General features: G+C 41.8%; 1 protein-coding gene across 1 annotated transcript; it reads left to right on the top strand.

The window, feature by feature from the left end:
* The first annotated feature begins 1,738 nt into the window (after positions 1–1,738).
* Positions 1,739–22,169, top strand: LOC149458540 (NADPH oxidase organizer 1-like). Its single transcript, XM_089682122.1, has 8 exons — positions 1,739–2,037; positions 3,134–3,214; positions 6,448–6,523; positions 11,073–11,250; positions 12,144–12,340; positions 14,676–14,783; positions 16,699–16,816; positions 19,285–22,169. Exons 1-8 carry the CDS (start codon positions 1,957–1,959, stop codon positions 19,925–19,927), a joined length of 1,482 nt encoding a protein of 493 aa, XP_089538248.1. The 5' UTR covers positions 1,739–1,956; the 3' UTR covers positions 19,928–22,169.
* The last annotated feature ends 1,977 nt before the right edge of the window (positions 22,170–24,146 follow it).

Here is a 24,146-nt window from a genome sequence, read left to right as displayed (position 1 = left end):
TGATTGAGGCTGCATAACCCTTGACCCTCTGTCTGACTGGCCCTGTGCACCCTCCCAAAGAAAAAGAAAACTCTAGCAATACATACCAAACTGAGCATGTGCAGCTTGCCCCCAAGGCTCTGTTCTATCAGCAGATGGATTGGGGACTGTGGAAAAAGTGGAGGATCAAAGAAGATAGGATCTTTTTACGGAATGCAGAAAATTAACCCCTTAGATTCCACAGTGAGTATAACAAGCACGCTTTACTGCATATACAGACTGATATTACTGTTGTGGGTTTAGTAACACTTAAATGCCCAACAGAACATACTAACCTATTCACCCATTCCTATAGACTTTTATAGGAATGCAAAGGCCAAATGATGTGAACTGAAATCCATCAACAAAGGCTCTTAGGATGAGTTTGCTCCTCCAAATGGACATAAAAATAAATAATAATAAAATATATATATATACAGGTGTTCTGCAGGACTTTTCGTATTGCGAAAAATTCGTAAACCAAAATGTAGTCTCCCATAGGAATACATTGAAAACCAATTAATCAGTTCCGGATGTCAGAAGAAAATTAAAAAAACAGTCTTTTATCTGTTGAAAACTCTTTATAAAGTGCACTTTAAAGGCATAAATACTGTACAGGGACTTGGTTAAAAACAAATTTGTAAATGCATTGAAAACCAATTAATTTGTTCCGGAGGTCAGAAAAAAGTAAAAAAAAGTCTTTTATCCGTTCAAAACTCTTTATAAAGTGCGCTTTAAAGGCATAAATACTGTACAGGGACATGATTGAAAAAAACATTATAAATGCATTGAAAACCAATGAATCCGTTTGTGTTACGAAAAAAAATTGTAATCCGAACCATTGTTTACAATGGAATTTCATTCGTAAACCGAAAATTACGTTAACCGAGGCGTTCGTAAACCGAGGTCTGCCTGTATATACTATATATATATATTCATCAAAGTAACAAGCATAAATAGCAACTTTGTAACAGCTTAATATCAGTTTGAATATTTTATACCACTAAAGCCCCGTTAATTTTTGGAAATGTTTGAGAGTATATATTATATTTTCCGAATGGACTATATTGAGATTCCCTATTTATTGATTTTTTTGTTTGCACTATTAATATGCACTTATTTGGTGGTGGTTATATTTAGTTGTGTGATTTGGTTTGCGCTATTTGTGATTTGTATATTTTTCACATTTTTATTATTATTTTGAGTTTTATAATTATAGCAGCATCCAGTGAGTGTATTTCCTTTCTTTATTATATTGGCGCAATGATGTTGGTATAATAGAAGTGTTGTATTTATTGGAACATTTCTTTGGTAACTAACTTTTTAGTGATATATTATATATATATATATATATATATATATATATATATATATTTTTATTTTTTTTTTTTTTTCTCCCCACAGTAAAAGGTTATTTGATTGTTGTGCTAAATTTAGCCTTTAGTCATTGGAAAATTACAGGTTCTATTGAAGTCAGTCCCTCCCATGTCAATCTCATTAGTGCAAGCCCCCACTTGAGTTCCTGCAGACCAAGATAAATAAAGATGAATAAATAAATAAATTGGGAGTTTTGGAATAAACACTCCATGCACCCCTCTGCCTTGTCACCTGAGAAGACACAACGATGTCATCGGCAAAGAATGCTACCCATCTGGCTGAACATACGACAGCTGTCCAAGGAAACTGAATGTGTGATAGCTATAGGCAGGGCTCTGCTCTCCAGGAAGACACGGATGAAGAAGAAAGGGAAAACCCCAAGTTCCTGGGTGCTGACTATTCTGCAGCATTTCCCTGTCCTCTCAGAGGGGAGTGAGGCCTCAACAATTGGGAGTTCCCCTTCTGAGTGACATATCTCTGACACCACACGGAATCTGATGTGAGAGGATAAAAAGGAGCGTTGATCATTTTCATTCAGCAGAAAACCCTGGGCTAGGCACCATGCCAGAGCAGATGACTGGAAATGGCCGTCATCCATTGGAGGCCAAGGCTGTGGGAGTTCTACAACATGGAAGACTCAAGGTAGTTTGGTAGATCAACCTTTTGATTCATCAAGAGCTGTTGACACCCCTAAGAGCTTTCAAATCTCATCAAAGTCAGTAGCTGCTGGTGACTTGAAAGGCTGAATGTTTTATTATTAGAACCAATAGGCATGTGCATTTCGTAACGATTTGTTTATCAGACGAAAATATCATTTTTGGCGATTCCGATGTATGATTCTCCAAATGGACATGGTAACGAATATCAACGAATGCCAACGAATCCAAAAACAAAAAGTTAGAAGGAAATTAACAAATGCATTTGTTTCATTCGGATGACGTCACATGATGCGATATTAGTTTGGGCCCATGGGGAAATGAATTCAATTTTCAAATTCGTTCGATAATTTGGATTCGGATAACAAATGTATCCAAATTTCGTTAATTTGGACGCACGCAACGCCAGTCGAAGTTGACCAATCAGCGCATGGCATTTCTCTTGGTGGGTTGGACCAACGGCTAACAATATTGAATCCTTCCAATTCGAATCTATCCGATTCAATAATATATTGAATATATAGCAATCTTCTGGAAAAACTGCAACATTTTTTCAATCCACTCAGATCAGTACGTCGTAACGAATATACCAAAATAAAATAATTCGATGAACAAATGCATCCAAAATGAAAGTAAATGAAAATTGAAATGAAAATGTCTAATAACCGAATGGCCTCCTGGGTGTACATATGGCTTTGATAATGAGTGATAATGGGTGCCATCTTCAAAGGGGGTGGTTTGGTTTGGGAATATGACTTAGAAACCATCACTCAAGAGAACCTGACCACAACGCCAAGGAAACCACTTTGTTGTTTGGACCATTTGCCAAACATTTGAGCCATTATAGATGCAATTTCTTTGTCTTACCAGCACTAAAAATGTCAGCTGATATCTGATCGATTCCTGTGGAGTGAACACTTTTTTCTACTCTTTATAAATAAGGCACAGAAAGGCATCGAAGGCGGACCCCATCGCAGCTCCACTATTAGGCAACGCATGCTAGAATATATACTGCAACCTAAACCTGAGATCACTAATGGAGTAGAAGAATCACTAATAATATTTTTGGTTTATTTTGACAGATTAACATTTTTTCGATCCTATGGTCTGACCACAACAATATACTGATATATCGAAAGTATGAAGACTTCAAAAACATGAATGTAAGTTTGTAAAGTATCAAGCATAAATAGAAACTTTGTAACGGTTTAATATCAGTGTGATCAATTTTATACCACTAAAGCCCCGTTAATTTTTGGAATTGTTTGAGAGTTAGTATTTTGGGATGTTGGTACGGTAGTATTAGAATTACAGGTGTACCTGGGTTTACGAACGCCTTGGTTAACATAATTTTTGGTTTACGAATGCAAATCCATTGAAAATAGTGCCTCGGTTTACTATTTTTTTCACAATATGAACGGATTAATTGGTTTTCAATGCATTTACAAATTGTTTCTTTAATCATGTCCCTGTACAGTACTATGCCTTTAAAATGCACTTTATAAAAAGGTTTGAACAGATAAGACTTTTTGTTTACTTTTTTCTGACCTCCGGAACGGATTAATTGGTTTTCAATGCATTTACAAATTAATTTTTATGTACAGTATTTATGCCTTTTAAAGTGCTTGTGACGGAGCGTAGGCAGGACAGAACACACAGAGCAGATGATAAAGGCACAAAGCTTTATTTAATTATGACAGTCACTCAACTTGGGTCTGAAGGTAGCGTCCAAGTACCCGGGGCAGGGGAAGAGCAGGGATGGGGCTCAAAACAATTGTAATCCGGCCCCAAGAAGGGCAAAATGGAGTCTCTGGTAAATTGTAATCCAGGCAGGGAAGGGTAAGGGGGGAAAGTTCACAGACAGTCCGTACAGGGGGGAAACAGGGGCACAGACACTCAGCGAGTTCCGGCAGGGGTTTCTCCTGGCTCACAGCAGCCGACAACAGGGGGCGACACTTCTCAGCACACAGCAGAGGGTCCACACAGCAGGTAATAGTCCTGATTCTCCAGCACACAGCAACACAGGCAATCCTGGCCCCACAGTATTAGGCAGGGTAGCAGCGGGCGCTCCTCCTGAGCCCCGAGTATTAGCAGAGTGCTCAGCGGGTAATAGTCCCGGTATTCCTGGAGTATTATGCAGAGTGTCAGCGGGTAATAGTCCCGGTATTCCTGGAGTATTATGCAGAGTGTCAGCGGGTAATAGTCCCGGTATTCCTGGAGTATTATGCAGAGTGTCAGCGGGTAATAGTCCCGGTATTCCTGGAGTATTATGCAGAGTGCTCAGCGGGTAATAATCCCGGTATTCCTGGAGTATTATGCAGAGTGGCAGTGGGTAATAGTCCCGGTATTCCTGGAGAATTATGCAGAGTGGCAGTGGATAATAATCCTGGTATTCCTGGAGTATTATGCAGAGTGGCAGCGGGTAATAGTCCTGGTATTCCTGGAGTATTATGCAGAGTGGCAGCGGGTAATAGTCCCGGTATTCCTGGAGTATTATGCAGAGTGTCAGCGGGTAATAGTCCCGGTATTCCTGGAGTATTATGCAGAGTGGCAGCGGGTAATAGTCCCGGTATTCCTGGAGTATTATGCAGAGTGGCAGCGGGGGTCTCGCCTCAGCGCAGACCTCCCAGCAGCTTTGCAGTGGACAGAGCACCCCAGAGAGTCCTGCGCCGGCCTTCTTAAGGCCAAGCAGGATGCTCCTGGTTGCCCTGCAATGCCCGGTACAGCGCCGCGTTTGTCTCCAGCGGGTGCAGGGTGTGGGAAGCCTCGTGCCCATGCTGCACCTGCGGCGGCCCTGCGTCGGAACCCCCGGCAGGGGTCCTGGCTATATGGCCGGGAGAGGTGTGAGTCCCGCCGCAGGGGTCAGTTTTCTCCCAACCTGCGCAGCCTGTCTGCAGTGGCTGCGTCAGGATGTGAGGAGGTGACACTTCTCATCCTGTGCAGCCTAACTGCAAAGGATGAGAAGAGGGTGAGGGGACACAGGGGAGACACAGGCACCGGGGGGGGGGGGGGGAATGGGGGTGTTTGCACAAGAGGAGCAGGCACTCCGTGACAGTGCACTTTATAAAGAGTTTTGAACAGATAAAATACTTTTTTTTAACTTTTTTCTGACCTCTGGAATGGATTAATTGGTTTTCCCGCACAATGCAAAAAATGCTAGACGCCAGGCTGATTCACTGCTCATATGGACATGTATTAGAAAACCAGAACAAAAAAGGAGCATCGTGTCATAGCAATAATATAAACGGTAGTGGAATTACATTAAAATGCAGAAAGTCCAGGCATGATAAATGGTAAAAAGTTCACAATTTATAAACTTAATGTAATTACACCACCATTTATATTATTGCTATGACAGGGTGCTCCTTTTTTGTTCTGGTTTTTGTTAAAAAAAAAGATGCCTTGCCTGTATTGCCTATAGTAACCAATCATCGTAGATAGATAGATAGATAGAGAGGATAGAATAGAGAGGATAGAATAGAGAGGATAGAATAGAGAGGATAGAATAGAGAGGATAGAATAGATAGATAGATAGATAGATAGATAGATAGATAGATAGATAGATAGATAGATAGATAGATAGATAGAATAGAGAGGATGGATAGATAGATAGATAGATAGATAGATAGATAGATAGATAGATAGATAGATAGATAGATAGATAGGGATAGATAGATAGATAGATAGATAGAATAGAGAGGATGGATAGATAGATAGATAGATAGATAGATAGATAGATAGATAGATAGATAGATAGATAGATAGATAGATAGATAGATAGATAATCTATAGATATAGAGATATCTATCTATACAATATCTCACAGAAGTGAGGTCTTCAGACCTAAACCCTATTGAGAATCTGTGGGGCATCCTCAAACGGAAGGTGGAGTAGCACAAGGTCTCTAACATCCACCAGCTCCGTGATATCATCATGGAGTGGAAGAGGACTCAAGTGGCAACCTGTGAAGCTCTGGTGACCTCCATGCCCAAGAGGGTTAAGGCAGTGCTGGAAAATAATGGTGGCCACACAAAATATTGACACTTTGGGCCCAATTTGGACCTTGTCACTTAGGGGTGTCCACACTTTTGTTGCCAGCGGTTTAGACATTAATGGCTGTGTGTTGAGTTATTTTGAGGGGACAGCAAATTTACATGTTATACAAGCTGTACACTGACTACGTCACATTGTAGCAAAGTGTCATTTCTTCAGTGTTGTCACATGAAAAGATAGAATCAAATATTTACAAAAATGTGAGGGGTGGACTCACTTCTGGGAGATACTGTATATAAAATATATAATTTTTTTTTTTACTTTAATGATTTTATTGTTTTGCTCAGTCCTGTCTGTCTTCTAATCCCACTATGTCTGCACATATCTTTTTTTATCCTAACAGAGGGAGCTAAAAAGGAAATTTCCCCTTGAATCCGGGCTGTTACGGAAATCAGACAATATGATTCCAAAACTAAAAGGTGAGGACTCCCCCACTCCTAGCACACAATTCCATTGAGTTTTATTTCAAGCTCACACCACTATATATATGTGCCCGGACAGGGGTGGACTGACAATTCATGGGGCCCCCGGGCAATAGGGGATCATGGGGCCCCTGTGTCCTTGCCCAAATTCAAAAAAGCCTATGAAAAAAGGTACCAGGGGCATCTCATGGGGCCCCCTACTGACCCCGGGCCCTCGGGCAGTGCCCGAGTTTCCAAATAGTCAGTCTGCCCCTGGGCCCGGAGGTGTTTGAACCCTTGATGCATGTTGGCTCTCTTATTGCACTGATTACTCATAAAAGACAGTTTTTGGACCTGTGCCCATTTACTTGGTGCCATTACTGCTTCTCATATATTATATTGCAGGCAGCCAGGGTTTATTATTTGCAGGGGAAATGACAGTCACATTAAAAAGGATCAGCATACTCAAAGTACTCTTGTCTTTTAAAAAGTGTGTGAATTCTAAAAATTTAATTCTCTCATTTGACCCATTTGAGTCTGTTAAATATACCTTTTGAAAGAGTTTTGGTTGTGCAAACACATACCTGGTAATCCGGTCAGAAATCTTGTCAACGGATAACTTGCTGTTCTCTGTGCCTGTGCTACACTACATGGTGTCAGTGATCCCTGAGAACTACAGAACTCCTCCTCTCTATGTCATACAGAGGAGCAGAAAACGTGTTTGTGATCTTGTCTTTTGGTGACAACACTGCTTATAGTAAGTAAGTTTTGTCACGATAGGACAGGAAGTGTGCTACTTACAGGATCACAATGTGAAAATATAGGAAAAGAAACCTAAAAAAGCAAAAAAAAAAAAACTCAGCCAACATATCTAAGGACCACCAAGCTGCAATATATACAATTTTTGTTCTTGGGCTTAGATGTACTTTAAAGCAGAGCTTAACCCCAAAAAGGGAGTTTTTTTCATTTAAATTGTTACAAACACACAATACTAAAATCAGTCTGTATATGCAGTAAAGCATGCTAGGTATACTCACTTTGGAACATAAAGGGTTAACCCTCCGCAGTGTGTAAAAAGACTGGTTGATCTCTCGATTCTCTGATCCTCCCCTTCTTATACTGCCCCCAATCTGCCGATTGTACAGAGCAGTGGTGGCAAGCCTGCACATGCTCTGTTTTGTCCGTATTGGTAAAGAGAACATTTTCTCTATGATCGGCGCTATTCAGGTCACATGATTTTGACATCACACATTGGCGCGTGTGTACAGATCCTAAATGACAGCCCAGTCATTCCCTCCTCCTCTGTGCCCAGTAATTTAACCACTTGCCCTCCAGAGGATTTACCCCCCCTTCCTGACCAGGTCATTTTTTGAGATACGACGCTGTGTTACTTTAACCGCTTCCGGTCCCGCCATTGTATATAAATGGCTGGACGGGAGCAGTGCAGGAGCGGGTGGCCATTTGTAAACGTTCTTCCCGCTTCCCTGCTTGTGCGTGCTCCCTGGGCGTACAGCACCGCGATCCAGTGCCCACTGTGTCCGATCGTTGTACGGGACCTCTGTGTGAGGTCCCGATCATGTGATCACTGATCGGCCAATCAGTGATCACATAAATAGTAGTAACCAAGATGTCACTTCTGACATCATTGCTTACTACGTGTGAAATCTGTGAATGATCTTAGAGATCACATGGTACAAGGCTATTCACAACAGCCTTGTACCATGTGACAAGCTGTGACCAATCACAGCTCACACAGTATTTATCAATGGCTGCAAGAATGCAGCCAGAGAGAAAGAGAAATGATTGCTTTTATAGCCTTTATGGGTGTAAAAGCAATTAGTGTAAAAATGGTGACAATATGTAAAAAAAACATAAATAATATAAAAAAATAAAATAAAAATGTAAACAAAATTTTTGAACAATTATAATTTTTGGTTATAAACTAATTCGGGTTATTTTATTTATTTTTTTACTAAAAAGATAACTGAATAAATTTTGGCCAAGATTTATGAAGAATGATTATTTGCAAAATTTTATTAAAAAAAACACTTTTTTTCAAAATTTTTGGACTTTTTCATTTATATAGCAAAAAAATAAAAAAATCCCAGTGGTGAATAAATACCACCAAAATCAAGTTATATCTGTCTCAAAAAATTTCAAAAAAATTCATATGGGTACAATGTTGCATGATTGCGCAATTGTCATTCAAAATGTGATCGCACTGAAAGCTGAAAATTAGCCTGGACAGGAAGGGGGTAAAAGTGTCCGGACTTGAAGTGGTTAACTGACAATTGTGTCGTTGCTGTAGCCAAATGAAATTTATGCCCTTTTTGTCCCACAAACGGAGCTTTCTTTTCCTGATATTTGATTGCCTGTGTGTTTTTAATTTTTTTGCGCTATAAACAATAATTTAAAAAAAAAAAAAAAAAAAACAATATTTTTGACTTTTTGCTATAAAACATATCCAGTAAAAGAATTTTAAAGATCAAGAGCCAATCAGCACTGTCCAGACAGAGGTCAGGGGTTCTGGTTGTCTGAACGTGGAAGAGTCATCCAGCTGATTAGGACCAAGATGCCAGTGTGAGTTCTGGACTATGCCTCCTAACAGCCTATTGCAGCGGGACAATGCTGGACAATGCTGGACAATGCTGGATTTGCTGCGTGAGTGTGTGTGTCTTCAAGATAACCTAGCAACACAGGTAAAGCTGGCCACAGATGGAATGAAATTTGGTCAGTTCTGCAGGGACCGGACGAATTTTGATCTGTGCATTACCATCTCCAATCAGCTGGGAAAACATTTGTCGATCAGCAGCTGCAGCCATTGATCGGTGTATTCTAATAATCTAATGCCCCGGTGTCAGAAAATGTCCTGGAGGGGGGATTCCTCTATATCACCTCTTGTGTGGGGGAAGGAACCTGTTTGTTCTTTTTTCTTCAGTCTGCTGGTTGGACGAGAAAAAAACAATCCATCCATGGCCAGCTTTCGGCTTGGCTCACATCTCCTCATTCCTGCAGGCCGTGTTTTGCGTGAGCACGAGAGCCCATTCATTTGAGTGGACTCCTGTGCCCTGGGACACGCAGGGAAAATGCAGCCCTCACGGGAACCTCGGTTCCCAGTACGGATTTTTGCACGGGCACGAGAGCTTATTCATTTGAATGGACTCCCGTGCCCATGACACGCACAGAAGAAGTCCCTGCACCTCTTCTGAAAACGCAACCCGCTCGGGAACCTTGGTTCCCAGTACGGTTGCAATTTCCAGTGCGGGCGGCGTGCCAACTAATGGCACCCGCCCGCAGGTCCGCATTCCTCTGTGCGGGTGGTGCGGCTGCACGGATTTTTGTGCAGATCCGCAGCGGCACCACCCGCACAGATGTGAACCAGGGGTTAGAAGGAGAAAATATACATGGGGAGGAGTTAAGAAAGTTTTACAGACACCAAGGGGTTTATTTACTAAAGCTGGAGAGTCCAAAATCAGACTCCCTTCTGCATAGAAACCAATCAGCTTCCAGGTTTCATTGCCAAAGCTTCATTCAACAAGCTGAGGTTAGAAGCTGATTGGTTTCTATGCAGAAGGGAGTCTGATTTTGGACTCTCCAGCTTTAGTAAATAAACCCCTTACAGTCACCGGCCACTTTATTAGGTACACCTGCTCAATTGCTTGGTAACACAAATTGCTAATCAGCCAATCACATGGCAGCAACTCAATGCATTTAGGCATGTAGACGTGGTGGAGAGGACTTGCTGAAGTTCAAACTGAGCATCAAAATGGAGAAGAAAGGGGATTTAAGTGACTTTGAATGTGGCATGGTTGGTGGTGCCAGACGGGCTGGTCTGAGTATTTCAAAAACTGCTGATCTACTGGGATTTTTATGCACAACCATCTCTAGGGTTTACAGAGAATGGTCTGAAAAAGGGAAAATATCCAGTGAGTGGCAGTTGCGTGGATGAAAATGCCTTGTTGATGTCAGAGAAGAATGGGCAGACTGGTTTCTGCGATATTCAGATGGTAGGGTAAGAATTTGGCGTAAAGAACATGAAAGCAAGGATCCATCCTGCCTTGTATCAATGGTTGAGGCTGGTGGTGGTGGTGGTGGAATTGTCTGGGAAATATTTTCTTGCCACTAGAAAGGTGTATCTAATAAAGTGGCCAGTGAATGCAATAATCGGCTTTCATTTTAGCTGATTTAAACTGGAATAGGAGACAACTGCATACAGGTATCTATGGGTAGTATGCAATTTTTGCAGGCAGTCCACGGCAAACATACTGTATATTGGGGTACAAATCTGCCACGTTGATAAATTGCCTCCCTTGACATTACACCTCTGGGAGTGTCTGCTCACTTGGCCGGCAGTACTGAATGTACAGTACTTAAAAATGAGTATTCAGTCTGACACCCCTTGAACATTTTGTTTATGAGCCTGTGGTGTTTGTGGAATGTACGACATGATAATTATCCCCTCCACACTTGTTTCTTTCCTCCTTAGCTGTCAGGTGAGTCTCTTGCAACAGTAATGAAGTAGAGGGAAATTCCCGCAGTCACTCATGTGTTGTTCTGTTTGCTACAGATGTCCCTATCTTCAGGATGAACCGGAACACCAGCCGCTTCATTGAGAGACTAAGACTGCTGGAAGATTATTGTCAACAGCTTCTGACAGCTGATGAGAAGATCTCCCATTGTGATGTGGTGACGGCCTTCTTCATGCCCAAAAGCAGTGATCTCAACCCAAATTTCCCCCAAAACAGGTTTGACTGCATTATTTTCTAAGAACGCTGGTAAAACCGAAAAAAAAAAAATTTACTGCAGTATGGCAGATTACCAGAAATGTTCTGACTTTTGGGATCGGTGGTCATCCTGTCCTATGGCTAGTGACCTCATGAGGTTTTCTCGTTCATGTGAGGTTGCTTGAGCAAGCCCTCAGCAGGTTCTCCTATCTACTGCTGTATTATGTAAAATTATTTAATTGTTCGAAAGGCTCAGTCCACCCAAAACTGATGTTTTAGTTTTGTTAGATCCTGGAGAGTTAAAAACTTTTTGCAGCCCAGATGTAATTTAAAGTTTTGAACATTGTTGGGAGAGGGTTAGAACTTCTGTTGTCTATGGTGCTTTTGAGATTTCCCCTCATATCTGGTCAGCAGGACAGGAATTGAGGAGGTCTACAAGAAGGTCGCATACAGTAGCTCAGAGGAAAGCTAGTTCCTTTACATTGGTGTCTGTTTTCATTGGAAATGATCCCTCACATATTGTTCCAGTGACAAGGTTGTCACCAGGACAGGATGTGAAAGGAATTCTTGGTCACGATCCCTCAAACAAAAATGCAGAGGTTCTAATAGTTTCCCACTAAATCCAAAACTAAAAAAGTTTAACATTTAAGTGGACTAGTATTCAATTATTTGTTAGTAGTTTTGCTGAGGTTGATAAGGGAGTAGATCAAAAGGGCTGAATACTTTCCATGGAGTAAATGCTGCTGGGGGCTTCCTTCAGTATTGGCCACATGTTTGAAGGCTTAGGGACATGGTGGTGTCTGCTGTAGAGGAGAAACAGCATAAACATTGGCTGTTCCTCCCCGTGTGTAGTTCATATGACAGAAATATGCAAGGCAATGTCTGGGATGAAACTAATGATTATGTGCTTGTAGCTTGATGATCCTGCCTTCAGAAGCAAGAGAACAACAGAGAGAGCGTCCAAAATGGCTACCAAAACCTCCAGCCACAGAACCAATCGTGTCCCAGATGTACCTGTGTGTGGAGGACTACGAGACCAAAGATACCAAGAACCGACCCTTCAAAGTGAAACGCAATGAGCACCTGGGTGTGCTGATCAAGGAAAACTCTGGTGAGACATTGGACTTTCTACCTAACGTTGCTCCTAAATGGTAAAGGCAACCAGTCAGGATAGAAACATGGAAACTGCAAATGCATTTTTAAAGGTGCATGCTCCAATGCTGTCATTAGTGAAAAAGAGTAAAAGTTAAATGCTAATTGATTGTCTTTGGTAGCCACTGGACATCTCCAACATTCCAGGTTTCTTTCATCAGCCTGGATTCCCTTAAAGCGGAGTTCCACTCACCCTGTGAAAAAATAAAAGTCAGCAGCTACAAAAACTGTAGCTGCTGACTTTTAAAAAACAGCCACTTACCTGTCCCTCGGTCCCGCAGTGTGTCCCCCGCAGCCCATTTCATCAGCCATCCCGTATTTCAGGAGGCCAACATCTTCAGTGTGGGCACCCGGCTGTGACTACTTGCAGCTTCACAGCCGAGTACCCACTGCTCATGCGTGAGTAGAGCTGCACTTCATGAATGGTCCTGTAGTCTTCTGGGACCTGTCACGTGTCCCAAAAGACTACAGGGAGGGAGGACAACTTCCGTTTCCGATCGCCTAGGCAATCGGACCGGAAGCGGGAGCAGGTACCTGTCAAATTCAGGTACCCGCCCCCAAAGGTGCCAAACCTTAATGGGGAGCGGGGGAGCAGTCCTTAAAGCAAAACTTCCCCTTTTATGTGGAGCTCCGCTTTATGTCATGTACATACAATCTACTGAGAGCACCAAAGTCCAAGAGTCCGAGGTTTTTAATAAAAAAAATTGATTCATAGCAGAAAAAAACAACTTGTTTCAGGGATCTTCATCAGTACAAATATAAAGGTAAAAAATATAAAAATAAAAGGTCATGAATATGAATATACATTAAAAATAATGCATATAAAAGTCAAAGGGTATACACCTGTTTGGATATAATATCCACTTGTGGACCAGTGATGTATTGATACATAGATAGACTTTCAGTCCTCATGCACACCGGACATTTTTACAGCGGCTGTTTTTGGCTTTTGACTTTTTTTTTCTACAGCCAGTAAACCCCCCAGCATGTTATCCTATGTGTTCATGCATACATAGACTGTAATCAAGGTTTTTTTTTTAGGCAGGGACATTTGATGATAATTAGTTCATAAAATGTTCACCAAAAGGAAAAAAGGAGGATAACTTACATCATTTGGGGCTGCAGTCACCATATTGGGTGGAAACACACAACCCTCCATGTGCACAGGTGGAGAAAACCTTGTATCCACCCAGGATAAAGAATGGTTGCTCTCGATGACATGGGGGTTCCAATCTTGGATCTTCTACAGGGTTCTCAGGTGGGTATTTGAACTAGGTGAGTTAATGGAGCTCTAAAAAAAAGCCCATTGGTGGTCCAAAGGGAAGAGTCGCCCATTGTCGTATGTTTACAGATTGGTTTGGTGAACATCGAATTGTTTTATTTCACCAAAAGGTGTCTTTAAATTGCCACTTCTTCAGTTCAGGGTGATACACTGATGTTTGATACAATTTGGTGGTGCTATATGTCTAGGTGGTAGTGTGGGAACTGCCAATTGGAGCACTGATTAGCTTTTTCAGACTTTGTTTGACTCACCTCGATCAAGCCAATGTACTCTTTGTAGCTGTTGCATAAACACACCCAAAACCACAAAATATGTTAGGGTAAATATAATTATTGTGACCTATTATAACAAAATTACGATTATACTTACCATAGTTTGTGTTTGTGGAAGGTTTACGCAATAGTTACAAAGTATACATTGGTCTAATATTCTAGACCAGGGGCCTCCAAGCTTTAAAAAAAAAAAAAAAAAAAAAAGGTCCAGTTTTCTGTCCTTCACACTTTAGAAGAGCCGGACTATGGCAAGTGGAAGTATAAAATGCTTCTGCTATTATGCAATGCTATTTACTGGAATCATATATTAAATGCAAATAGTTAAATACCCTTTGACTTTTATTTTATTTTTTACTTGTATATTCATTTTAATATTCATGACCTTTTATAATTATGGCCTTTATATATGTACTTTGTACCCTGATGAAGGGGGGCTGTGTTTGGCCCCTGAAACAAGTATTTTTTGTGCTGTGAATCAATTTAATTCTTTGACATTTGTTTGGCTTTCCCGTTGGACTGTATGTATGTGGAGTCTCAGCTTTAAATCCTTGCCCTTTTCCTGAAGGTAGTCTCTGTTCCTTGGAGAGTTGCCGAACCACAGCCATTGTGCCCAGTGACAATTTTTGTGACCCTTAGACAATCTGAATCCATAGCCACGTTTGTTCTTGCATTTGGATCCATAGATCGTGTGATGTCTGTAGTGGACGGAATAATAGTAAATCTCTTCTGCTCTGTCTCAGGCTGGTGGCTGGTAGAGAATGAGGAGAAGAGGGTGGCCTGGTTTCCAGCTCCGTTCCTCAAAGCTTTAGAGACAGAAGATGACTCCGGAACAGATTCTGATGATGAAGGTAAGTTGCCATTTGCGTGATAGATTTCCCACAGTAATAACCCATAACACTCTCCATAAAGGGAATCTGCCAGAATAGAATATATTGGCATTGCTGACGTGTTCTTAGCGGTGCAAGCTACAAACTATCATTCTCATCTTTTTCACACTATTTATTAAATCACCGACCCAGAGATCTAACTTGATAGGCTGAGTACTTATTCCAGGTCAGCAACTAACCAGATAGTTAAAGCGGAGTTCCACTCACTCTGTCAAAAAATAAAAGTCAGCAGTTACAAAAACTGTAGTTACTGACTTTTAAAAAACAGCCACTTATCTCTCCCTCGGTCCCGTGGGGTGTCCCCCGAAGCCCATTTCACCACCGTCCTGTATTCCAGGAGGCTGGCATCTTCGGTGTGGGCACCCGGCTGTGATAGCTCGCGGCTTCACAGCCAGGTACCAACTGCGCATGCGTGAGTAGAATGGTCCTGAATGGTTCTGTAGTCTTCTGGGACCTCTCATGCGTCCCAAAAGACTACAGGGAGGGAGGGAGGAAGGACACCTTGGAGATCGGACCGGAAATGGGAGCGGGTACCTGTAAAATTCGGGCACCCGGTCCTCCCCCGCCCCCCAAAGGTGCCAATCCTTAATGTGGAGTGGGGGAGCAGTCCTTAAAGCGGAACTTCCCTTTTTGGGTGGAGCTCCGCTTTAAGCAATGATAAGAACAACAGACCCCACGAATGTACCGATAAGGCGTTATTAAACCCCCCCCAAAAAACACATTTTATCATACTACAACCTACCAATTCTTAAATGTGGTGGCTGCATTAGTTTCCTATTTTAGGCTTTCTTAATTCCATTGTCATCTAGTGATCCAGCCTGCCTGTTTTTCAAAAGCACAAGCTCTTCAGCAAAATGTGTCAGTTTACATGGATAAGACAAACCATTAAATCTGCTAATACATTTAATGTGACATTAAAGATTACTTACCTGTTCTGTATAATGGATTTGCACAGAGCAGCCCTGATCCTCCTCCTCTTGGGTACCCTGCTGGCGCTCCTGGCCCCTCCTCCTGCCCAACCTTCAGTCTTCCCCCCCGACTATTGACTGACAATGCTGCTATCTGCTGTGCCTGCATGTGCTCATTCATCCAGAGTTGTGTTTCAATAATACAGAAGGTGTGTTACTGGCCAGATCTCTAGGTGAAACTAGAGGGGAAAAAGCCACAGAAAAGAAAATGTATGCAGTCACATGTAAAGCATGTTAAGCTTCAGTATAATACATTGTTTTTAATAGTGCTTTCAGGGGATGGAAAGAAAGAAGGGAAAGAAAGAAAAGAAAGGAACAAGGTAAAGGGTCATGTCATGATGTAACCAGGGGTGTATTTACCACAAGGCAAACAAGGTATTTGCCTAGGGTGGCATGTTTCCGGGGGGGGGCAGCACTGCCTCTCAGAAGAAGGGACACACGCAGCATGGGGAAAATAATTTTTACTGCGCAGAAAATAGCGGGTTGTAGATTTCCATCCTTGGCAGAAATGTCTGATTCCCGCTGTCTTGGAAGAGCTGAGGAAATAAGGAGTGACTCATTTCATCCTGGCTATCACTTATTTGAGTTGTTGCCCTCTGGTAGAAGACATGGGAACATTAAAGCCAGAACAAGTATAGGGAGAACTTTTTTCCACGGGCAATAAATGGGAATTTAATTTTAGGTTAGGTAATAAATGGTAATTTTTCCTGCTATTTTAAGGGAATATGTAAATTATTTTTAATTTCATTTTTATTTTTTTGTATTTTATTTAATATTTTATGAAAATGAGTGTGTGTGTAGCTGGATATGATTTTATTTTTGTTGGAGTTCCTTATTTTTTTGTAATTTCATTGTGGAATTTGATCACAATGACAATAAATTAACCTATCTAATCTCCCCTTATGCAGGAATACGATACTATTCCACAATGGCGTATGAAGCTATGAGTTGGGATGAAGTTTCTATCTCTCGAGGTGTTCTAGTAGAAGTCATAGAGAAGTCTAACAACGGATGGTGGCTGATAAGGTAACATGCTGTACTTTAGAAAGCTGATACAGAACTACAAAGGACTATATTGTGTATAGTGCTTTATATATGTTCTTTATATATGTTGAAGACAAAAACAATTAAAAAAAAAATCGTTCCAGTAAGATAAAAATTATGTTTGAGTGTTTCATATTTATCACCAATTTTCACCAAGCAGACCTGCTGTTATGATTTGCATAGCCTGTTTTCCATGTATACATGCATTGAGAGGGATCAGTGGTACACCACTGAATGAGGCAAAGTAGGGACCTACTTCCTTCCCTCTTTCTATCAGGTATACCTGTGACGGTCGCGGCGTCAGACCCCCAGCCCCTCTCACCAACTTGTAACCGAAGGACTAGTCAATCTAAAACCGCGCTGTCACGTGCGTAACAATACCACGCCCAGCTGCACCCTGCACAAAGATTTTCCAGCTAATGGACCACAATCTATGTGCCAGCAGCCTGAGAGCGATTGTTACTGGGTCAGGTTAATTATGCAATTAACCCTTCACACTGCCACCACCTCCTTTTTGTACAGGGAAAGAGGAAATTCACCAATCTTAGCAGTAACACTATGATGTTTGAATAAGAGTCTGTATACACACTGTCACCGCAGGCAGATGTATCCAGAAGTTTAAAACACACAGTAGCGCTCTTCAGAGACAGGGATTTTTAGTTTGCATTAAAGAGCTTTAGAAACAGTTCAATACTTTTCAGATAATAGGATTTATTACTAAAAAGGTCAAAAGGGTGCAATAAAAATATTTACAGACAAAGATGTAGCCAATATATATATATAGTATATAAAAATACAGAGAGCAATAACACAGCAGAGAGATAACAGAAAGAAGTTTAGAGAGGTAGAATACTTGCCAGAGTACTTGGTTTAAGCAGATTCAAGGGTCCTGAGCAAATGGGTGCCTTTTCTCCCAAAGTTAATTCCTGATGTTAAAAGGGAGATCTCTTCATCTTCTCTCTCTCAGGCATAACAGCCTATTTTCTAGTCCACCAGCAGGGTGTCTCCTTAAAGCAGAGAACCAATTGCCTCATTTGGGGAGGGGTGTTTAGGCGAGGAACTCTGCTATGACCAAATCCCTCACACGTTTATACCATGGTCAATAATCTTCCATAGGTACATGGAGCATTCTGTCCACTGGTAGGATAATATGCAGAATCATCTGCTGAACGTCTAGATATCAGATATGACATATCTACCTGTGACGGTTAAAGAGATATCGCTTTCTGCTCACGGGTGGACTTAATCTAGGGGTGTAAGGTATCAGGCGACTCGCATTAAACTGAGCTATCCGAATATATGCTTTGTTCGATTGTATGTATTCCCTATTTTACGTTATGAAACGTGGTTTTTAAATGGGATGTATGTTTTACGGCTATTCTGGAATGTGTTTCATGTCCAGTGAAGGACTGGTTTATACCTTTTCGATCATTTCAGATCGAGAAGCTAACAGACACCCGGGCACCAGCTAATTGGGATTACAACCATGAAGTGTATCCAGCTGTGCCTGGTGCCGTTTGTGAACCCAGCACACACACACCACATTCCTGAGGGAGGGGGATTGGAGGGACAGAGAATGACACAAGATGGGGAATCTTCAGCAAGATGGATGACCGCATCCATATCTGTGTGCACAATTGCTACAATCCCCTCCTATGGATAAGCATTTTGACAGAAGCAGTCAAAAAGTGAGCAAAGTAGAAAAGTGGGTGGCAGATTTCTGTGGACTGTTTCATTCTACAAGATCATATTTTATATTGAAAGCTTCCAAAATGATAAAAAAAAGCATTATAATGACCAGACCATCTGGTGTAGGTACAAGTTGAGATCAAGGCCAATTAAAAAAAAAACAAAAACATAATTTAGTCAAAGCTGAACATGCTTACAGAATAGCAGGGCGCACTGAGGACCTCTTGTGTGCATACCCCACTGCTTTTGGTTGAATTAATGGTGTCATCAGGGGCAGGGTCTAGGAAGAGGAAGACCTGTCTGGTTATCATTTGCACCTCTAGTAATAAGGCAGCCACACAAAATGGATGAGGGCCTTGGCTAGGGGTAGGCAACCTGCGGCTCTCTAGCTGTTGTGGAACCACATTTCCCATGAGGCATTGCAACATTACAAAACTGACAGTTACAGCCATGACTTTCAGAGGCATGATGGAACTTGTAGTCATGCAACAGCTGGAGAGCCGCAGGTTGCCTACCCCTGGCCTAGGCAAAAGTCTAGGCTCACCTGCAGAATGCCTGCAGTCAGTGTGGTACCATTTCTAATGAATTTTTATCATGCCGAAGTAAAAGTTTGCCTAGGTCCACTTTAAGAACAGGTCTGCTTTAATAACTGGTAAATATGTACTATAGATTCTTTTTAAATAAAAAAAAAGATACAGTTGTTCATGGCCATTGGCCATAAACATCATCATTTACTACAGTTTCCTTTTGACCACCCACAGGTATAATGGAAAAACTGGCTTTGTCCCAGCTATGTACTTAAAACCATACCGGAACTGTCACCAGCTCCAAATCATGAAGAATCAAGGAAATTTCCCATCCACTTCAAATTTGTTCAAAGCCTCCAGCCAGCTAGAGTTGAGCAGACCAACAGAGGCCTGGAGAATGGACAAGGAACATAATACTGGCAAGACAGGAAGTCTAGAAAAGGTCAAGAAACTGGACAGGAGAAAATCAAAGTCCATCAGTGGTTTACCTTCAAGCCCAACATATGGCTTTTTCTCCAATCCTCTTGAATTAGCACGAAGGGATCATGTACAGGATGTATTTCAACATTTAGAAAAAGAGCAGACACCAACATGCAAGAATCAGAGAAGGGATGTACATAGGCCTTCTGCTGGCTCTAAAATTTCTTCTGAAAAACCACCTAGACCTCTTCTCCAAAAGCAAAAATCACGTGATGAAGAAGATTTTCACAAGGAAAGTCTAAGCACGACCGAGCCAAAAACTGGGCAGTCCATTTCTCAAGTTCCCAGGACACCACTGATACCACAGAGACCCAAACCACATGAGATACTCCATAAGTGTACCACTGTGACAAAGAAAGCTTTTGAGATGAGGGAAGCCAGTGCTATACAGGGCTAAAAGGAGAAGAGTTTCTACATTGTGAATCCAGGACCTTGTATTTTTTGCTTTATTTATTCAATGTATTTATTATATTTTACATTTACTATATGTAAATATACAAAATAACGTGTCCAATAAACAGAAGGAAGTCTGAAGACATGAAGGATATTATAATCATGGACAGAGGAAAGGTCAGCCCACCGGACCATTTAGTTGTGGGTGCTAATGAGTTGAAAAAGCCAATGCTTTGAAACTTATCTCAGGAACTCTAGATGTCTGCAACTCCACCCAGCTCTTGCCGCTACATTTCAAAGAATAAGAGGACTGAGACTCCTCTTTATATAAGAAGTCGTCTACATGGCAGTAATGTACCGGTGCCCCCAAAGATAGAATCTAACAACAGATAAGTCAAACCGCCAGACTCCACCAGAGAAAGCACCCCCGTTTCATAAATTTGAATCTGAAATCCCGCAAAACAGATTTACATGTATGTGTCTTTCCCACTGGTGCATTTTCTATTGAAATTAATAGAAATGCACCAAACTACATTTCAATGTTCATTTTCACACGTTTTTAAGGTGTGTTACAATGCACTTTGTAAATGTCAACATACATCATAACACACATTGATGCATGTTGATAGGCAATATAATGTGTGCACATGTAACATGACGTGTCAACTTTCATCACAACGTGCATTAATGCACCTCCTAACTCACATGTTGAGATGTATTTTGAGGTGTTTCCACTGATTTCAATGGTAAACACATCAAAAAAACTCCCCAAAGGTCCAGCCTAACGTTTGATTTCATACATACTATTACCTGCTAGACTAGCTATAGTGAAAAATTGCAGAAAACTGACCATCTCTATGGACTTTGTTAAAAAGCTTCATTGGGTGATGGTAAACTTATGTGCACGTGGAAAGGAAGGTGGAGTGCAGTGTGGCCGGTCCAACCCAACTGGGAGCTTATGGGAGTGTAGACATAGGCCCTACACTTTTCCCACTAAGCTGGAACCTCTCCCTACCACTAGTGCTGTCCCTGATGCTTTCCCTAATCCTCTGGAACCTTCCCTAATCCTCTGGAACCTCTACCTACTGCTAGTGCTGTCCATGATACTTTCCCTAATCCTCTGGAACCTCTCCCTACCGCTAGTGCTGTCCCTGATGCTTTCACTAAACCTCTGGAACCTCTCCCTACTGCTAGTGCTGTCCCTGATGCTTTCCCTAAACCTCTGGAACCTCTCCCTACTGCTAGGGCTCTTCATGATACTTTCCCTAATCCTCTAGAACCTCTCCCTACCACTAGTGCTGTACGCAATGCTTTCCCTAAACCTCTGGAACCTCTCCCTACCACTAGTGCTGTCCCTGATGCTTTCCCTAATCCTCTGGAACCTCTTCCTACCGCTAGTGCTGTCCGTGATGCTTTCCCAAATCCTCTGGAACCTCTCCCTACCGCTAGTGCTGTCCCTGATGCTTTCACTAAACCTCTGGAACCTCTCCCTACCGCTAGTGCTCTCCCTGATGCTTTCCATAATCCTCTGGAACCTCTCCCTACCACTAGTGTTGTCCATGATGCTTTCCCTAATCCTCTGGAACCTCTCCCTACCGCTAGTGCTGTCCGTAATGCTTTCCCTAAACCACTGGAACCTCTTTCTACTGCTGTCCCAGATGCTTTTCCTAATCCTCTGGAACCTCTCCCTACCGCTAGTGCTGTCCCTGATGCTTTCCCAAATCCTCTGGAACCTCTCCCTACCGCTAGTGCTGTCCGTGATGCTTTCCCTAATCCTCTGGAACGAACCTCTCCCTACCGCTAGTGCTGTCCCTGATGCTTTCCCTAATCCTCTGGAACCTCTCCCTACCGCTAGTGCTGTCCCTGATGCTTTTCCTAATCCTCTCCCTACCACTAGTGCCTGATAGACAGGGTATTTCCCCCACACTAGCCAGTTTGCAAATGTGTGCCAAAGCCTGAAAATGAAACCCTTCCAATCTGAGAGACCTGGCACAGTTGGCGTACGAAGAGTGGTCCAAAATTCCAGTAGAGAGGTGTAAGAAACTCATTGATGGTTACAGGAAGCCAATGATTTCAGTATTTTTTCCAAGGGGTGTGCTTCCAACTATTAAATTGAGGGTACCAATAATTTTGTCCAGTCCATTTTTGGGGTTTTGCGTGGAATGTGTCAGATTTGGCATTTTGTTTCTACACCTTTTTGTGTCATACCAATACAAACAAAATAAATAAACATGGGAACACCTAAACATTTGTAATTGCAACAATTTTCTGGGAAAAGTGATGCGTTATCTGAAAGAAATGCAGGGGTGAAAATATTTTTGGCCATGACTGTATGTGTTTGTTCTTATACAGTAGCGTTGTGAAGTATGTGTTTCTACTTGGTTGAAGGAGAGTTTTTTTTGTCAGACTTTCAGTAGTTAAAGCCCAACTCCAAAAGGAAGAAATAATCCCTCCCCTCCACACTGCAAGGGTTAAATGCTCATTCTGTGCCTAGGAGTGGAGGAATAAGGTATAATACCTTATTTCTTTCTCCGGCGGGATCTCTCCAGCCTCTCTAGGGTACTCTCTGCCGTGGTCGCACTCCTGCCTCCTCTAATTACTTGCACTGTACAGTATGTGATGATATTGAGGGACTATCCACAGAGCTGGGGGAAGAAGCTTGCCAGTGGAAGGGAGGTAAGTAGACAAAATTAGCATTTAACCCTTACAGTGTGGGGGGGGGAGCTACTTATCAGGGCTATTTTTTCTTCCAGTCTGGAGTTGGGCTTTAAAATGAGCCAGGATTGCACATAGAGGTGCCCTGCTATAGACCATTCCCAAGGATATGACAAATACAGTACATACTAAATAACTATGAGACAGCACCCATCCACCATAAAACAAAATACAAAACCCAATTAAGTCGTTTCACAATCCTTCCCCTGAAGTACCAACAACAATTATATAAAACAGACTTAAAATAAAATAACCTCAAAGTCCAAAGAAAAAAAAAAAAAAGTCCAACACCAAACAGAAATATATAAAATAAGTCCACAGTCTTGGTAAGTAGATACACACTGATTCAGATGATCGATGATGAATCCCAAATACTCTTCATATACCTCAAAAAGAAAAACATCTAGACATAGTGTATTATCTTAGGTCTCAAAAAAGGTGCCACACGTGCAACATGCAAACACTACAGTGCCACGGCAATCGTGAGGGATTCAAATATACACAATTTACACCACTGCAAACATTATAGTAAAAGTGCATAATTACCCTAAAGTAAATAAAACCAGCATATAATCCATAGTTAAGAATGGAGTTTCCTCAAAATGACATCATCTTCTCCAGACACTTCCCATAGACCTCACAAACAGACCAGGGATCAGCGTATGAATCAAATAACATACAAATTTTATTATAGCAACTTACATTACAAACCGATAAAATCAGCTTCCAGGTCCTGAAGCTGTATACACAGATGTAATACTCAGCGATGGCTCCAAAACAATGGTCATTCAGCTCTAGAGGGGTGCCAGGTGGTAACTGGAAGTCCCAGGGATATGGACAACCATGTGTTCCAGAATCCTGACACACCACCCAGTCAGTACAGCACTTGGCTAGGCTCTGACATTCCATCTATGAAATCATGTGTATGGATTAGAGGGAGCCTGGCCAGTGAAGAACCAGACCAGAGCAGTTGATGGTTGCATCTGGGCAAATAATTTTTGATCAGTGACCAAGTTGCTACAATAAAAAAAAAAAAAAAAAAAAAAAGTATGTAAACTGTAAAAGCAGTTTAATACTTACCTTTCTGGAGGGTGGTGAGTAAAATCCTAGCTCTTTTGAAGAGCTTTGGGGACTTCTGCTGCCCAAAATGTCCAGGTTTGTCATATAGGATATCCCATAATAGGAAAAGATTAAAAGTTTTTGTCTTCGAGTCCCATCTTCTCCCAATTCCCCACCACAGAGAGGTTTCCATAGGCTATGGCAACCAGGAACAGCAAACTAGAAAAAAATTGATCCCCATGCTGGTATTAAAAGTACATTGGTGCCTCAGAGGTTATAAACACTTTGTCGTCACACTGGGCCCTGCATGCCAGGCTGTGTGTCAGTGGTGTTCCGGGTTCATAGAACGTCCAGTTTGACAGCATGCACGGTCTTCCTCCATGGGCTGTGGGACCACGGACCTGGAGAGGCGGCTAGATTATCCTGATGTGCCTGTATTTTGATCACTG

Source organism: Staurois parvus, unplaced genomic scaffold (assembly GCF_062004578.1).
Source record: "Staurois parvus isolate SC_StPar_1 unplaced genomic scaffold, SC_StPar_1.0 ptg000285l, whole genome shotgun sequence".
Taxonomy (NCBI): domain Eukaryota; kingdom Metazoa; phylum Chordata; class Amphibia; order Anura; family Ranidae; genus Staurois; species Staurois parvus.
Note: the sequence above shows the minus strand (reverse complement) of the source record. Positions and strands in the feature narration are given on the sequence as shown.

Bases quoted from the DNA above. Each gene is read 5' to 3' on its own strand.
- LOC149458540 (XM_089682122.1), top strand. From the start codon at position 1,957: ATGCCAGAGCAGATGACTGGAAATGGCCGTCATCCATTGGAGGCCAAG. The intron at 3,215-6,447 runs GTAAGTTTGTAA...TTATCCTAACAG, and splicing joins AAGACTTCAAAAACATGAAT to AGGGAGCTAAAAAGGAAATT. The intron at 14,784-16,698 runs GTAAGTTGCCAT...CCCCTTATGCAG, and splicing joins AACAGATTCTGATGATGAAG to GAATACGATACTATTCCACA.